Source organism: Glycine max, chromosome 11 (genome assembly GCF_000004515.6).
Source record: "Glycine max cultivar Williams 82 chromosome 11, Glycine_max_v4.0, whole genome shotgun sequence".
NCBI lineage: Eukaryota > Viridiplantae > Streptophyta > Magnoliopsida > Fabales > Fabaceae > Glycine > Glycine max.
The window spans coordinates 23,802,418-23,820,612 of record NC_038247.2 but is presented as its reverse complement, the minus strand read 5'-3'; the positions used below and the strand labels follow the sequence as shown (position 1 = coordinate 23,820,612).

Sequence of the window (18,195 nt, the reverse complement as noted above, 5' to 3'; positions counted from 1 at the left end):
ACTCCAACGCCATCATTAGCCGTTTTGACTTATTGCTGTCTTTAAAAAAAATGTTGCCCATTTCTTTCGAATTGTGGTGATGATGTCGATGTCCAACGGTGTGTCATTAGCAAACCACTGCAAGTATTCATAATTGTAAGTTAGTACTGCAAATATAAAAATTCAGTTCCAATTGTACTGAAGTTTATGCATACCATGGACCAATCACTCTTTATGTCGCTGGTTATGATGTTCCAGATCCAATGCATTATGTAATATCCACATTCATAACAGCCGGTTTGAACGTGACTCTACATATGGAAAACATTTGAACATCGTATACATTACATAAGTTCATGACTTAACTAGACAACACTAACGCATGGTACATAGCTGACTTACCTTTACTTCAATCCACTTAGGTGCAACTGCCTTAGTTTCAGGAGACAAGGTCTTCTTCAATTTTGTCATTACACTGCTTTTAAAAAACCACATCAACGCATATACAACAAAATGTCAATCAATAATGACCATTAAAGAAGGCTTGCAAAAAGTTATATGGTATGAGATAACCTATTAATTGTAGCTTTGATATGCATATCAGGTTTCCTATGCAAAGAACAGAACCAAACAACAACATGTTGCCTAGGACACAAAATTACGAGTTGCCAATGTGCCCTGCATGTCATTCACATTAGATACGTATACACCCAAACATCATTTGAAGTATGTTTGTTAAATAGCACTTACTGATGGAAGTAAGGTCCAATGTACACCTCTCGGTCAGATTCCTTAAGACATCTTTCAAGATATTGTTCGCATTCGCTGCGTCTATCCTTTGAACAAACCAACGACTGTGGCTCAAGGAATGCATACATGAAACCTTGACTGAATATCTGACTCCACTCATGCATATACCTATTCACATGATTTGAAAGTATTGTAGTGGATCATGATATAGAATGAATGAGGAATAAATAAATGAAGGATTTCACTTACATTAACCATAATTGTATGACAGATATGTTCAGACTTATGTGATGAATATCGATGTAGATGCATCTACAATTCCAAGAAAGCTCCCATCAAAGCTGATTTCAAGTGGCTTGTCGTAAATATCGAAACTGTACTTCATCAATCCACGCAACGGATCATCTGCGTCCACATTAGCCGGCTTCGGCACATGTGCATCCTCGTTGTGTGGAATACGTTGTGGATGCTACATGGTTAATGAAAGTGGGTGACTATTTGTACTGTAATCTATGAATGTTTTACTTTACGTATGTCAAATGAAACATGTTACCTCATCTAATACAGCTTTCACAAGGTGTGTGGGTCAAGCTACAAATGTATTGACGGCCTGCTTCACATATTGTATTTCTGAGGTGGCATAGGGGACCTCAGCCTCAGGATCAATAACTGTTTCTACACTTACCCTGACAACATCATCTGCATATGCCACTGTGTGTATGATTGAATCCCCCTCCATTATTTTCCCCATGGCCACCAACCTTAAATGAACCATAAACAAAGCTTGTTTTAATGCATATAAAACACAAACTAAACCATGAACAAAACACAAACCAAACCCAACAATTACAGCTGCAAGAAAAAACAAAACTCCGATTCAATTGTAAGTAAGGTAATATTTCTACAAACCTTTGTGTACCATCGTTACGCTGCACAAACAGTCCCATCAATGGTATGGCATCAGCATCCTGTTCTTGTGAAGCCTGCGCATTGGTAACAGCATTACTTCCCTGTGTGCTGACACGCGCACCTAGTTGTTGTATGTCCGGCTGAATTTGGAGTGCCTCTTGGGATCCTTTATTTGACAACTCTTTTTTAATAGCCTCTTTCAATGCATTGGTCATTATTTCCAAGGTCCTTTTATTTTCCTCTTCTAGCTGAGTCCTCAATTCTTCCTTAATTTGAGTCCTCAATTCTTCCCTAATCTGGCCAGTCATGTCTTCCCTAAGCCTTGCAACAACTTCATCTAGTTGTTGTTGGCTGATGGACGTGGACGAGCTGCTGCATGTCCTTGATGCCCTTCCGTAGTACTGAGTAATAGTGACACCTGAGCCTGCTGCCCGAACGCGACCCCCATGGTCAGGTCGGCCAATGGCAGTGTTCAGTATGTCTTGCCGACCATGGGGTACAAACGAACCCTGCGTTACCTGCTCTTCTAAGGAGTCCTACACAAAACAAGTGACACAAAAATACACAACGTGCAGTCATTTGCATTACAAAATACTTAAACATATGAACATTGCAACATATTGGTGAACTTACTATTTTATCTGCAATTTCCTGTGCGGAGTCAGATGTCATATTGCCAACAGCCCTGGTCCGAGCAACCTTCCACTTAACATGCCTTTTTATTGGGGATGGGGGTTCATCAACACTTGCTGGATTTTCACTCAACAATGCTTCCTCTTGTATCCTTTTTCGTTTCTGGTCTAACAATTTCTTCTCAAGCAAATCATATCCCCCACGTGAAAGTACGTGAGGGCAGTCGTTGTGTTTTTGAATTGATTGTGCTCGTTTCCTAATACCCTGTAATGTGACATACATAATTACGGAGATTTTTTTGAAATTAAAATAATCAAATTGGCAAAAAAATATTCATTTGAAGTTACCATAAACAGATTCAACTAACCTCCCAGTTAGGTGTCAGGCTGGTTTCTTCAAATTGTTTCCACGCTTCAGGATCTAGTCCATATTTTGTCACAACATCCTGTGTTTGTTGACCTTCAGTCTTAGCAAACACAAATTTGCTAGTCAATGTGGACTTAAATTGCCGCCATCTCGTCGCTACTGTTGACATAACCTTCGTCTTCACCTTCGTAGCTTCTGCGATATCAAACTTTGCCTACATAACCAGGTGATTAGTGAATTCATCTTCCAACTATGCAGATACTATTTGCTGTTTTCCAAAATTTGGGTGCTAGAATTTCATGGTTCAATCACAAATTACCTTTATGCTGATGTTGTTATCACAAATTACCAACTATGCATTATAATTAATTTGTGGACATCATACCACCTATTTAACACCTAACATCTAATTAAATATTGAGATACATGGTTAAAAAATATAAATATAATAAATTATATGATGTGATAGAAGAAGAAACAAAATATAGTCAAAGTGTTTAAAATAGAAGAATACCTACCTTTTATTACAAATTTAAAAAAATATGAAGAGGTATTTATCTCTCACAAGGCGACAAAAAAGGTCTGAATGTATGCTGTAAGAGGTATTTACGTTTGATGCCTAATTATCTCTGAAGAAACATGTCTTAAATTAATTCAAAATCTTACGTAAAATAAGCCAAGAAATTGACACATCAAAAAACCAAAAGCTGGTAACAGAATTGCAAAAAAAAGGACCAGTAGTGCTAGTATTGAAAATTTTATTTCAGCTATGTACAAACAGGTTATTCAACCAAGAAGCAATGTGCCCTTCAATCCAAAAACTTACTAAAAATGAATCTGAAATCCACAAATAATGCACTAACAACAAATCTACACATTTTGCAAGCAAGGAAAGTTCACAAGCCTAGGCATCATGACTCCAATCAAATGTCTCAGCAATTAACTTCAAACCAGATAAGCTTAGTAGCAACAGAATTAAAATTCTTTGAATTCGAAGCAGAAACCCCATCCTGTTTCGAAGTAGTCTCACTCTGACCTAAAATGTGGAATATCTTCCACTCCCAAACCTGCTGGAGCTACCAGATACTTGTTCAGCTGAATTAGAACTATGTTCCGTCCCATCAACATCTCTAAGAAATTTAGGCTCCTTAGTGGTAACCATGAAGTCCATCAAGTTGCGGCTGAACCCCAAATCAGAATACACCCTCAAGGCATCCTAGATATGAAAATAGATACTACTAGATATAGCAGTGGCAGAACATAAAAAAAACTGATATATTGAATAATATCACAATAAAGCACCCATATATATGTTCATATCCTCTACTGTCAAATCAGACAAAGAACTCATATGACTGTGTCTCATTCCTTATGCAGTAGCCATAAAGCCAAATGAAAACAAGCTAAGACTAAGGCCTAATGATTTCAAAAAATAATACATTAAAGTACATGCTTCCTTTACTTATTTTGACAGTCTCATGCTATCATATATAAACATATTATGTATAAACATAATATTTTGACAGCCTCATGCTTCCTTCATTTTTTATTTGCCATTCAGCTACACGTGTTTTATTTTTGTATCCTTATACAAATTAAAGGAATTGTAATTAAAAATGTATGTGCCTGGTAAAATAATTGCTGCAATGGCATGTTGAAGAGTTATACAGTATCAGAGGCAAAGAAGTTAACATAGACAATCAAAGGCTTGAGAAGGGAGATTATAGTGAAGTCAAATGAATCACTGCAGCACATGTTAAAAAATTGTCTTATTATAAATTTATTAATATTTATAAAATTAAGTTAAAATTTAAAATGATAGGTATCATAATTTGTGATTAGCAAGTACTTTATATTATCAGTAGATCACCTTTAAATTCATATTTATATTTAAAAAATGACCTAAGTAGATTAACAAAATTAGATATTGAAGTAAAATTGTAATTAAGAAAATACCACATAATTTAAAAGTTACATTTTAAATTACTTGTTTAGCTGTTATTCCTTATGGTTCGAGTAATAATAACGATAACAATTCAGCTTGAATTGTTTCCGATTAATTTTCTTTTTTGCAAAAAACAAATACGGGAACGAGCAACAATTTGAAGGTTGTACATTCAGGAACTAAAGAATTCAAAATAGCTAGTAATAAGAGGGATTTGTTTTTGGGATTTTCTGAGCACCAATAGCGGGTACGCTAGAAGCTTGCACTTGAGGAGGGAAGCATATTGGCAGCTAATGAACAACTTTCTTAACTATTTGCCGTTCAAATTTGACCGTTTCTTTTGGTAATATGTAAATATAAATAGTATAAGGCTATGGCTTATGGACATGGTCTTTTTGACCCCTAACAATCTTAGAAGTCAATATAGACCATGTTTTTACGCTATAGCTTATACTATTGTGATGTACATATTAACAAGAAGAACCAGGAAAGTTTGAAGGACAAGTAGTTAAGAAAGTTGTTCATTATCTACAAACATCCTTCCCTCCTCAAGTGCAAGCTTCTTGCGTAGCCGCTCTTGGTGCTCAGAAAATCCCAAAAACAAATCCCTCTTATTACTAGCTATTTTGAATTCTTTAGTTCCTGAATGTACAACTTTCAAATTGTTGGTCGTTCCCCTCTTTGTTTTATGCAAAAAATGAAATCAATATCAAACAAAACATGCATACAATTGTCATCGTTATTGCTACTTGAACCATAAGGAATAACATCTAAAGAAGTACTTCCAAACATTTATTTATTTTTTTTGGTACTTTTTGAATTACAATTTGACTTCAATATCTAATTTTTTAATGTACTTAGGTGGAGGATGTTGACAAAGAGAAGGAGAAGGAAGAAAATAATTTAAAGAAGATTAAGGAAGTGTCACATTTTTTTTTCCTCAGCAAGGAAGTGTCACATGAATGCTCGTTGGTGAACAAGCATAAGGCCATTTGGATGACAGAGCCTGAGGAGATCACAAAGGAGGAGTATTATGCTTTCTACAAGAGTCTCACCAATGACTGGAAGAGCATTTGCCTGTGAAGCACTTCTCAGGTGAGGGACACTTATGCCTGTAAGCCTATCCTCTTTGTTCGTAAGAGGGCACCTTTTGACAAGTTGACACAAGGAAGAAGCCTAACAATATTAAGCTTGGTGTGATTTAAACAAGGAAATAACTTAAGACTTGCAATTGTAACTTACCTCTTCATCTCTTTTATGTTAAAGTTGTTGACATTGTGCATGGCACAATAAACAAGGAAATAATTGCTGCCTGCTCGTACAAAGATGCTGCTTCCAAGGATTCTGCAGACGAATTTGTGATGTCCCCAGCACAAACTGCTAGACATGAATTTTTAGCATGCTAAAAATTGTCCTACCCCACCCCAGCAACTGCAAGATTTAAGTTCTATTGGAACAGTAAATACAGGGCCGAAAACTGTAAATAAGACTGATAAACTTGTGCACCCTATGAAGATAACTGTCGAATATATCTCTCCAATACTAAATTTCATATACCAGAAGTTAGGTTTGACTAATCTTTCTGGATTCTATATGGTGAGGATGACCAAGTAACTGTTAAATCAATCAGCAAGCAACTCCATGATGTGGTGTGGACTCGAGCTTAGATAAGACACTAGAGTTGTATACATGAATATGTTGTATGTTTCTATTGCAGGTAGAGACACCTGAAAATTTGAAGTTTGTGTTCTCAGACAATATCAATGACCTTAGAAATATTGTATAGAAAGTAGAAATAATAAAACAAGGATTTGTTTCTTTGCTGACCCAAATAATGTCTTCGAAGAGGCCAAAGAAGTCTTGTTTGGGAAATATTTTAGGAAGGCCCTTTCAATAATTGTTATTTGATTAATTTCATGTTTGTTCTATAAGTTCTCTTATACCATTTGAAGCCAGAGAAGATCTGAAGTAAACTTTTGTTTTGCAAACTTTAGCTTCCTTGACTCAGATAACAGAAACATATCCTTAAATTACTGAAGCAGATTGGCATAATTTACTTGAAGCATACTAATGAATTCAAGATACAAGTAACTTTTGCCAAGCTTAAAATTAAATTATGTGGGAGCAGAAACAAAGTTAATTTTTGAAACATAAGAGGCTAAGAGGTTTCAAAGTAAGATTTTTATAGTGCAAAGGGTACTTGCATGATAGTACCATAATACAGGTATTAAAGATTTGAAGAAATTTAATGAGGCCTTGCTGGGCAAATGGGGCTGGGAATTGGCGACTAATCAGAATCACTTTTGGGCCAGAATTGTAATGTCCAAGTATGGTGGCTGGAATGCTCTGATTCATGGCAGAAACTCCACAGCTTTCTCTAACTGGTGGAAGGACTTAAAATCTATTTTCCAGCAGCAGCACACTAATAGGTTGTCCAATAATTTGTGTTGGAAGTTGGGTAATGGGGCTAAAATCAGGTTCTGGAAGGATAAATGGAGGGAGGATGATTTAACTCTTCAAGAAAAATACCCTACTTTGTATCAAGTGAGCTACCAGCAGGATTCTTCTATCAGCCTAATGGGAATTTTTGTTGATAATAAATGGGAATTTTTTGTTGACAATGTGCATGGCATAATAAACAATTTTTGCACTATTCCCAGTACAGCAAACTGATATGGGAACATATATAAGAAAATCTGGAAGTTGAAAGATAAAGATTTTAATACGAGCTTCATATAATGATAAGGATGATAATAAATATTGATACAAAAATGCATAATAATAAATTATTTAATAACTCATTTTCAGTACCTTCATATATGATAAGGATGAATACTAGAGTAATTTTCTTTGCACAGCTTCAGGTTTTGTTCTCAGATGTGCTTAACGTTATTAACCTTAATTTGGACTTTCTTTTGAAAACATATTAAAAATATTATTATTTAAAGCGTGTTTTAAAACATTTGATTTTATTGTAAATTTTTCAAACACAAAATAGTTTGTTAATATAAAAACATTATACTTACACAAGATTAAGTATTAACTGTATGATAATCTCTTTTTCTGGTACCACTGGTACTGGTTCTCTTATGAATAATATATATATTTTCAGCCTTCCAAAAAAAAAAAACTGTGTGACAAAAATGCTATTAAGTATTAACTGAGTTTGTATAATTCTAAGTGTTTGTAAAAAACAAAAAAGAAAAGAAGTTCCTATTAATCATAATATTTGGAGGGTCACTGGATTATGTGGATTGGAAAGCAATGCTTTATTTGGCGGTGCAAGTGGGTAGGCAGCTATTGTCATAGTTTTAGGAAATTTGGGATGTTTACAGTGATACAAATCAATTTATTCCATACAAAAATAGTATAACATAAAAATCAAACTTATGGTTACATTAGCATAAAAAATAATATGCATTACCCTATTAAGTATTTAAGGATAAAAATACTACCCCTGCTCCCTAACACAAAACCCATGCCAATTTTCATTTGTTTAAGTTATCAATTTAAATTTGTGAACTTATTATACACATGATTTGTTCTGGTCTCTAACTTTGATCTGACAATATTTGTTCTCAACCTCATCTAACTAACTAATATTCATGTTTAAAATAAAAATTGCCCTTGTGCTGTTCTTTACAAATATAGGAGTCTAGGATAGTGATTAACTATTCAAATAAAGGACAAGTCATTTAAAATAAAGGGCATGAAACACATGTAGAGATTATAAAGGACAACTATTTGTTAAAGTCAATTATGTTTTTAACAGAAAAATTGATTCTTAATTCAAATATTGTAATTGGTATGAGGGACTTACTAGAATGTCATTCCACACAATCTCCTTTAGCGTTTCAGGTACGTCTTTCCAATTATTGTGGATAATGGGAACCTTTTCTCGCGCCACTACGCCTAGGTAGCTGTGGAACTTTTCACGCATCGGTCCGGATGCTCTCCCGGTAGCGGGATCCACATAAACAGCCGGTCTGGGCTGATCCACGGTTCTTAATGTCAATGTTCTCAGCCGTGTCGTTGTTCTACTCCTCTTGGAAGTCGCCTCTGATTGACCATCGGACTGTGGAGGAGACGTCGGATCTGTGGCCATGATCCTGTAAATAAAATACACAATTAATATTAACGATTACATTTAGACATTAACAAAAGCAAAGGCGTAATACTAACATAATCATTATATTTACACATTAAACAAAGCATTACTTTCGCACTCAGCCTGTAGGGATGTTTTCCCATAGACCTTCATCATGATCTACACGATTTGCATGTCCATCATCCACTTCATCAGCTTCATTCATTGAAGGCAATTGTTTTGAAAAACTAGACATTTGACCAATGTCAAGGGTTGACTCATCATTATGGTAAGTCATTCCACTTGGTCTTCCTTGCAGAGCCACAGACAAACTTGAATTACATGGATCTTGTACATAGAAAACTTGTCTGGCTTGTGCTGCCATAATGAAAGGTTCGTCTATATATGCCACCTTACTAAGGTCTACCAAAGTAAATCCCAATGGATCTTGAAACAGACCCGTTGTCCCGTTCACCCACTGACACTTAAAAACAGGCACTCTAAATGATGTATAATCAACCTCCCAAATTTCTTGAATGACACCAAAGTAAGACATGGATGCTCGAATGGGGTTGTTATCCGATGTACTGGAAAAGTGCTCCGAATCAGCATCAACACAGACCCCACTGTTTTGTACCGAACTTTTATCATCTTCGGACTTTGTGTAGAATGAATAATTGTTAATGTCATACCCCTTCCATGTAGGGACATTCAAATTTGGGCCAATGGCTAACAATGTCAGTCGTCTGGAAACACTTTTATCAGCAAGTATTGTTTGTCTAAACCAATTTATGAAAGTTTTGTTGTGCTCTTGCAATACCCATCATGTTCATTTTGGGGTGACTATCTCTAACATGTTTTTTGTGAGCCTCTATGTACGGAAACACCTCTGTTGTGTTGTTTAATATATACAAATGTGCTTGTGACACGTCATGTCTAGTCATTGTCACAACATTGTATCCACGAGTACCATTGCCGGCTATTGGCTGTTCATGCCGGGATGCAGGAACACCGACAGGTTTCAATGAGTCAATGTACTGTGAGGCAAACTCAATGCATTCTTCAGCAACGTATCTTTCCACTATTGAGGCCTCTGGTCGATGTCGATTCTTCGTATAACCCTTTAAGACCTTCATGTACCGCTCAACTGGATACATCCATCTAAAATACGTAGGACCACAACACCTTATTTCCCTTACCAGATGAACAACTAAGTGTACCATAATGTCAAAAAATGAAGGAGGGAAAAACATCTCCATTTGACAAAGGACAACGACAACCTCATCTTCCAAAGCATCCAACTGTTTAGGGTCAATGACCTTGGCACATATAGCATTAAAAATGAAACACAAGCGACTGATTGCAACACGGACCTTCTCAGGCAATGTTCCGCGGATTGCAACAGGCAAAAGTTGTTGCATTAACACATGACAATCATGTGATTTCAAGCCAACCAACTTAAGCTCATTCACAGACACAAGACTCTTGATGTTTGATGAGTAGCCTTGTGGGACTTTGATATTACGCAAGCATTCACAAAACTTCTCTTTTCAGCTGTTGACATTGTGTAACAGGCTGGGGGCAGATATGTCCTATTACCTTTTGAGATAGGATGCAACACCTGACGTATACCCATGTCAACCAAGTCTTGACGACACTTGAAACCATCCTTTGTCTTGCCTTTAATATTTAGGAGGGTCCCAATTAAAGAATCACAAACATTTTTCTCGACATGCATGACGTCTATACAATGCCTAACATGATGATCGGACCAGTACGGAAGATCAAAGAAAATAGACTTCTTTTTCCACATGTTTGAAGTGGATGATGGTTTTTTTTGGGACTTGCCGAACATATTTACGACATCCTTGACCCGCTGATATACTTCATCACCAGTTAATGGATTTGGCGCGGTTTCATGTTCTTGACTTCCATCGAATGCCTTCTTCAAGCGTCGATACGGATGATACTGTTTGAGAAATCTTCGATGCCTAGTATACACAGTCTTCTTTCCATGTTTAAGTTGGCGGAAACTAGTATTCTGCTCACATATAGGACATGCGTGATGTCCTTTGACACTATATCCACTTAAATTTCCGTAGGCTGGAAAGTCATTGATGGTACAAAAAACCATTGCACGCAACTTGAAAGCATGCTGCAAATTTGCGTCCCATACATCAACCCCTTCATCCCACAATTTCCGCAAATCGTCAATTAAAGGTCTTAGATATACGTCAATATCATTACCTGGTTGTCTTGGACCAGCTATCATCATACTCAGCATAACATACTTTCGCTTCATGCACAACCACGGAGGGAGATTATAAATGAACAGCAAAACGGGCCACGAGCTATGGTTAGTAGTTAAGGTTCCAAATGGGTTCATTCCGTCCGTTGCAAGACCAAGCCTTAAATTTCTAGGCTCGGCCCCAAATTCAGGATACAGACGATCAATTGCCTTCCATTGCGGGCTATCTGCAGGATGTCGCATCAATCCATCTGATTTTCTAGTATTTGCATGCCATATAAGGTTCTTTGCATCTTCCCCATTAGCAAACAACCGTTTAAACCTTGGTATTATTGGGAGATACCAACACACCTTTGCTGGACGGCGGTCGGCGTCTGAGACTAGTACAGTAGAATCTCCGTTGGTCGGTCTGTACCGAGAAACCCCACACACAGGACAGTAATCTAGTTCAGCAAAATCATCTCTGTACAAAATGCAGTCATTACAACATGCATGAATTTTTTCGTACTGCATCCCAACTGGACATAAAATCTTCTTTGCTTGGTAGTGATTCTTTGGCAAGATGTTATCAGCAGGAAGCATGTTTGTCAACAACATCAGCAACTCACTAAAACTCTTGTCACTCCACCCAAATCGAGCCTTCAAGTTAACCAGAGCTAACACAGCTGACAATTTTGTGAAAGATATGCAGCCGGAATACAAAGGCATTTTTGAATCAACTTCTATGTTGTCATACAACGCTGCATGTGCCTCTTCAAACCCCTCTTGCCCAAGATCACGAATCATTTCTTCTATAGGATTTCCGCTGTCTGTAGTAACATCGTCAGCCTGTGACATGTCAGCTGTATCGAGGGATTCCCCATGCCATATCCACTTTGTGTAGCTACGAATTATTCCCTCACAAATAAGATGAGTTCTTATGTCATCAATTGTTGGCGCCTCCCATTTCCACACTTCACACATGGACAAAAAAATTTTCCCCACATAGGTTGCGCTTTACTTTGAGCAAATAGCAAAAAACTCTTCAACACCATTCTCGTACTCTTCAGTTATACGTGATGCGTTCATCCAACTTCGATCCATGTTACACCTTCTATGTCAAATGTTAGTGGCTTAGGGGTTACTTGACATGCATCACAAGCATAGAGCACCAATTGCAGTAGAAAACACACCAGAACTGCACCTTTTGTACAAAACGCTGCAGTGGAAAACACATTAGCAATTGCAGTTAGTTGGACCAGCAATGCTAACAAGAAAAATGGTGCATGGTTGTTTCAAGGGATTCGGCATTTTTCAGTTTGTTGGCCTCTATTACCAATGCTTATAAGAAAAAATGAAGAAAAAAATGCACAAACGACAACATCGAAATTTAATGACGAAAGTGGTGCAATTGAAATTCAACATCATTTTTTAAACATTTATAAAATCAAATCAGCTGAATTTGGGAAAAATAATCTATGTCAAAGTAGTTGATTTCTGGTGGTAGAAGAAATTTCACTTCCTAATGGTGGCAGGATTTAAAGAGTATCTTTCAGCAGCAACACAATAACTGCTTTAATGATAATTTAAAGTGGAGGGTGGGTACGGGGTCCAATATTAGTTTGCGGAACGATTTATGGCTGCAGGACAACTGTAATATCCAAGGAAAGTATCCCCAATTATATGTAATAAGTAAACAGCAGAATTCTCTAATTAATTCTATGGGAGAATTTGTGGACGGCAGATGGGAATGGAAGTTATCTTGGAGAAGGGACTTTTTTGACTATGAAATACAAATGGCAGCTGACTTTGTAGAGGAGATTCATTCTGGTCACATACATCTTATTTGCAACTGTACAATGACAAGGAGACTTTGGTGGGAGCCTTTGAGATGGGTTAATAGAGTGGGTCCTTTTTCCACAGACCCAAAGAACCACTTTTTGCAATTCAGTCAATGGAACAACAAAGCTAGTATAAACAACAGATGGAAATTTGTGTGGTTAGCTCTATCCTTCTTCGTCTGGCATCATAGAAATGCTATGATTTTCAAGAACCAGCCGTTTGATCCTGAAAAGGTCATCGATGATACCTTGTTCCACACTTGGTCTTCGTTAAAATGTGCAGAGAAGGACTACACCAGGGACTACACCATCCATATGTAGCAGTTGCATGTGGAGGTCAAGACCAGGTTGTCTCATGAACGACAACTCCATTAGCCATCTTCCAGCGGTCAATGACATGGTGTGCATGCAACGGGACTCGAGAAATTTGAACACCTTGCAATACATGTTCTGGGGGTGGTCGGGTAAGGACATAAAAAGGCGGAGATGAAGAGATTTATTGTAGAATATTTCAGTACACCTAGTACTGAATTTTATACATAATATATTTGCTTTTTGCCTTGCAAAAAAAACAACAAAGGAAGGGTAAATGCTGACACCTCTTCCAAGAGGTGCAGCATACATGTAATTAAGTTATGGGGTGTAGCTGGTCCACAATACCATCCTAAAATTCAACCACAATTGGGGTTAATTTATACTTGTTCCTATAGTACCTATGGTACTCTCGTAATTGTATGATATTGGCACAAAAAGACATAATAAACATCATACTAGACAGCTCAAAAGAACAATTACACGGCATGAATATGAAGGCATTAAACGAATACATGTTTTCAGGCATCATACATGTTTGTGATTTGTGGAATTTCAAAAACATATTTTAAACTATTACTAGAAACAATAAACACACCTGCAAATAATGAAAGGAGTTCTTTGGTGATTCTTTGGTGCCTGATTCAGCCTGAAAAATAATAACACTTTGGTCAATCAACCGCTTCTATGACAAACATTTGTGTAATATGTAGAAAATAATTTGTGGCAATCAACTTGATATGATACAGAATTAAATTGCAAGGCATTTACTAAAGAAAGCAGTGAAGACAGAGTTCCAACAGTCATATATAAATCTCAAATGATGGAAGAAGGTCTTCACTACATCATATTCTTTCTAGCTATATAAAGCTGAAATCATCATTGCAAGACAGGAATATATAATTAAGAAATGGCTCCAAAAAAACAATTAGTGTAAATTTTGAAATGGAAATGTTCCAATATGATCTGATTTGTATTGTAGAAATTATTGTCCTAGCATTTGGATGGAATCTCTATGCCCTTGCCCTGTTTCATTTGACATGTACTTAGATTTTGCTTTCCTTTATTGAATCTGATATCACAACATCATATCTTGGCATCTACAAATTACAGCTAGCATTTGGATGATGCTCTGCTTTTACTTTGGTCATGGCTCAAGTCCAACGAGAAAGATTTTACACTTCACTTTAATCAATGTTCTTCCAATGTAACACTAGGTTTCTATACTTAGCTTGGGAGTGTGGGGGCTGGACTTTTGTAGCATGGGTTAGGTAGCAGGGTGCTATGGTGCTGGCTTTGTTCCTACTAATAATCATAGGAACCAGCTGGCCCCTAAAATTTGTAACTTCAGTACCACTGGTACTCATTATTAATATATCATATCTATGTTTGCTGACAAAAAAAAATTAAAAGAAACTATTTGTGTAAATTTTTAATATGATTAAGCATATAATGTAATATAAATTACTTAATTTATATCTATAAATTTCATAATAGTGGTTATTCCACTATCTACTATCCTACTATACCAGTTTTGGGGTGAAATGCTCTGCATCTGTATTCAGGAATTGATAATGATGCATACAACTCTCATTGACCATATTAGCCCAGAAAGGGAGCTTGGACTAGCCTAGCCTGAGTCTAAAGGGTGAAGGTTCCATGTGATGGGGTTAAACTGGTGGTATATTGATGGAAAATTTAATGGGATCTTAAATTGTGACCAGTCCTGATATCAATTGGTGGGAGGTATTGGTCTGATTGACTTAGGGATATTGTTGAAAATCAACCTATTGTTCATATGGAATTAGAGGTCAATTTGTTTTTTTAATAGGGCAGAAACATTTATCAGGCTGGAGGGGTAGAGAAGTGAATGTGCAACGGGATGGGTTGAGGTTGAGTACAACATGTTGGATTCTATATCCAGATGATGCAAAGGCCCAAGCTGTTCACTCAATAGAGGCAATGGAGCCTGATAGGGGGGCACATCAGGATTGACTGAGTTATATCTGAGTGCCATGGTACACAGTCCTTGAAGCTCTGAACACAGATGGAGCTTCATAAAGGGCCACATCATGCTTAGTCAAGACATATCTGGACGGTACACTAAGCAAATGGTTTTTTTTTGCCCAAAATACCAGAGAATGGAGTTCTTGCTCATAGTAATGCCACCAAAAATAAGAATCCAAGGAATGTAATTAGAAACCTTGGAACAAACACCCCCTTAGATATTGGGAAAAAACTCTAACAAATGAATGAAATTAGAAACCAAGGAATGTCTATTTTTCCTTGATTAGTAATATCAGCCTGTAGAGATTATAAAATTTGATTGCATCATACAAAGAAGGATTGGTGTAACAGAAAAGTGCAACAATGAAAGCTTTCTGAACCAAATTCTCATACAAGGATGTGAGAAAATGGGCTTCAAAGTAGAGTCTGTGGCTATAAATTCCTCAGCAGATGACTATTGTGGTTCATGCTGTTATGGTTGCAGAACAGGAGATAAGAAGGGAACTGACTCCACTTGGTTGGTTGATTCTGTAGGCAATGGTGCAGTGATCCTCACTGGATGTAAAGCTGAGAGATTCATACTTGAAAATGTAAAGAATGGAATGAAGAAAAAGAAGTGCTTAGGAGTGATTGCTGCAGCAAGTTGGAGGACTAAGGTAAGAAAGAAACTCCAAATTCAATACAAGGTAACCATCTCAGCATGTGGCTTTCTCAAGACTCGTCCTCTAATGATTTCTAGTGGACTAGTATGCTACGAAGACATAATTTGCACCAAGAAAATAATTAACTAGAAACTAAAAGTTTGCAGTGCAAACCTCCTATCATTTATGCTAAAACACACTGCATTATCCCATCTTCGCGATGAGTCCATGACAACTAAGAATATAGTGAGATTTCAACTCATGTAAGCAGACAAGAATAGACCATAGTCACTGTTTACATTATTTCCTGTTTATATAAATTTCTCGTTAAATATTTAAAGAAAAGGAAAATACTAAACTAGAGCTATTCACCAAAATAAATTTTTATATATAAATAACAATAATAAAGAAAATCATTAAGGATTACGTTGTTTATGCCCCTCAATAACTAAAAATTTTCAAATTGAAATTCTATATTTTGTTTCAATTATTTAAATTATTAATAATTGGGAAATGAATAATTTTAAATAATATTAAAAATGTTGTAAGGAATATATCTAGTGGGAGAGCTATTTTTAAATGATTGTGAGTAAAAATAGTAGGCTTAAATATATTTTTGATTCCTGATAAATATCTGATTTTGCGTTTACTCTTTAATAAATTTGTATTTTGCGTTGAGTTCTTAATGAAAAAAATAATTTTATTTTGACCCTTAACACTTATTCTTAGTTCCTAATAAATTAGTAAATTTTGTATTTACTCCTTAATAAAAAAAATTATTTGTTATTAGTCGACACTAAAAAAAATTTATTATTTTATTATGGAGTAAATACAAATTAACTAATTTATGAGAGACTAAAACAAAATATCAAAAATAAAATATAAAATTGTTATTTTAGTAACGACTCAGCGTAAACTAAAAATTCATTAGAGACCGAAGAGAAAAATGAAATATTTATTAGAAATCAAAAGCCAAAATAGTAAATTTCCTTCACTTGTATGATTTAATTAATTTATGATATTTAAAATTTATAATAATATTTTGAATAATATGTAAATATAAATAACAATTAATTATATGAAAACTATTAAAATTAAATATTATTTAAAATAAAATAATTAATCTTTTATTCTTTAATAGACAATTCATATTTCATTAGTAATTTTGTTACATGAGTTGCTAAAGGTGTTTATTAGCAGTATCTTGTACTTGCGAGAGAAAAACATACTAATTGTTATATTTTGTAACATAAGTATTTTTTTTCTTAACATAATCATACAACATTAATTGATCATAGAAAAAATATATTAATCGTAATAAATATCTACAAAAATGATATTTTTCGAAAAAATTCAATCAGTCTTTCATTGAGGGTTTCTAATGATATTAATATTGCTTGTTGTAAGTATATTAAAATTAAAAACTATAAAAAAAAATTTCATTGTTATTAATCAACACATTAAAAAATAGAAATTACATATTATAAATTAATCAACTAGAAACACATGTGACAAACATGTCTACTAAAATGAATATCTCTACACATGAGAAGGTTATTAAATAGACCTCACTTTGAATTTCAATCAATAAATAATTTTTTTGTAAATATAAAAAAAGCAAAAAAAAAATCACTTAAATATTATATATTTTAAAATCTAAAATTTTCATGTTCTTCCAAAGAAATTGCTGGACACAAGAGAAAGCACTACCAACCAATCTTTATTTGATTTCAAATCGTGAAGGTGGCCATTGCATATGGAGAAGATATGGGGAAAATTCTAAAGTGTATCCTGAAAAGCTTTGAATTGGTCTCTGGTCTAAAGTGTATCCTGAAAGAGCAAATTTGGGTGTTTGGGCAAATCGGAGGACTGGTGTAGGGAGGCAGCATCTTCTCTCAATTGTAGTCAAATGGATATTCCATTCTCTTACCTTGGAATTCCTGTAGGGGTGAGCTCTAAAAATAGGTCTGTGTGGCAGCCCATTATTAGCAAATGCGAGGCTAAACTTACAAAATGGAAGCAAAGAAATCTATCAATGGGGGGTAGAATAACCCTCATTAATTCAGTCTTAACAGCCTTACCCATTTATTTGCTATCCTTCTTCAAGATTCCTAAGCTTGTGGTGCAAAATATTACATCTATACAAAGGAATTTTTTATGGGGCAGCCTCCAAGACTCCATTAAGATTCCTTGGGTGAGGTGGGACATAGTCTGCCTACCTAAGAGTAAAGGTGGGTTAGGGATCAAAGATTTGATTAAATTCAATGAGGCTTTGCTTGCTAAATGGGGGTGGGAGTTGGCAAATAATCAGAATCAGTTGTGGGCCACAATTCTATTGTCTAGATATGGTGGTTGGAGGGATTTGATTTCTCATAGGAACTGCAGTTTAGACTCTCCTTGGTGGAAAGACCTCAAGGTTATCTTCAAGCAGCAGCAAAGCAACACAATTTGCAAAAATAGCTTTATTTAGGCCATAGGTAAGGACGGTCCATGGAATA

General features: G+C 35.7%; 2 protein-coding genes across 2 annotated transcripts; both read right to left on the bottom strand.

Annotated features, from left to right (window-relative positions):
* Positions 1-1,012: 1,012 nt before the first annotated feature.
* Positions 1,013-8,687, bottom strand: LOC121173066 (uncharacterized). Its single transcript, XM_041006840.1, has 6 exons — positions 8,403-8,687; positions 2,639-2,851; positions 2,272-2,535; positions 1,639-2,174; positions 1,325-1,490; positions 1,013-1,198 (listed from the first exon to the last, which is right to left on the bottom strand). The coding sequence occupies exons 1-6, from the start codon at positions 8,685-8,687 to the stop codon at positions 1,013-1,015; spliced, it is 1,650 nt and encodes a 549-aa protein (XP_040862774.1).
* A 1,450-nt stretch (positions 8,688-10,137) lies between these two features.
* On the bottom strand, positions 10,138-11,880 carry LOC100817331 (uncharacterized). The gene has a single exon (XM_041006839.1). It carries the CDS (start codon positions 11,878-11,880, stop codon positions 10,138-10,140), a length of 1,743 nt encoding a protein of 580 aa, XP_040862773.1.
* Between the last annotated feature and the right edge of the window lie 6,315 nt (positions 11,881-18,195).

Coding starts and splice junctions, on each gene's coding strand:
- LOC121173066 (XM_041006840.1), bottom strand. CDS start 8,687: ATGGCCACAGATCCGACGTCTCCTCCACAGTCCGATGGTCAATCAGAG. Junction 2,852..8,402: donor TTGTGTGGAATGACATTCTA/GTAAGTCCCTCA, acceptor CTGGTTATGTAG/GCAAAGTTTGATATCGCAGA. Junction 1,199..1,324: donor AGCAGGCCGTCAATACATTT/GTAGCTTGACCC, acceptor TTAACCATGTAG/CATCCACAACGTATTCCACA.
- LOC100817331 (XM_041006839.1), bottom strand. CDS start 11,880: ATGTGTGAAGTGTGGAAATGGGAGGCGCCAACAATTGATGACATAAGA.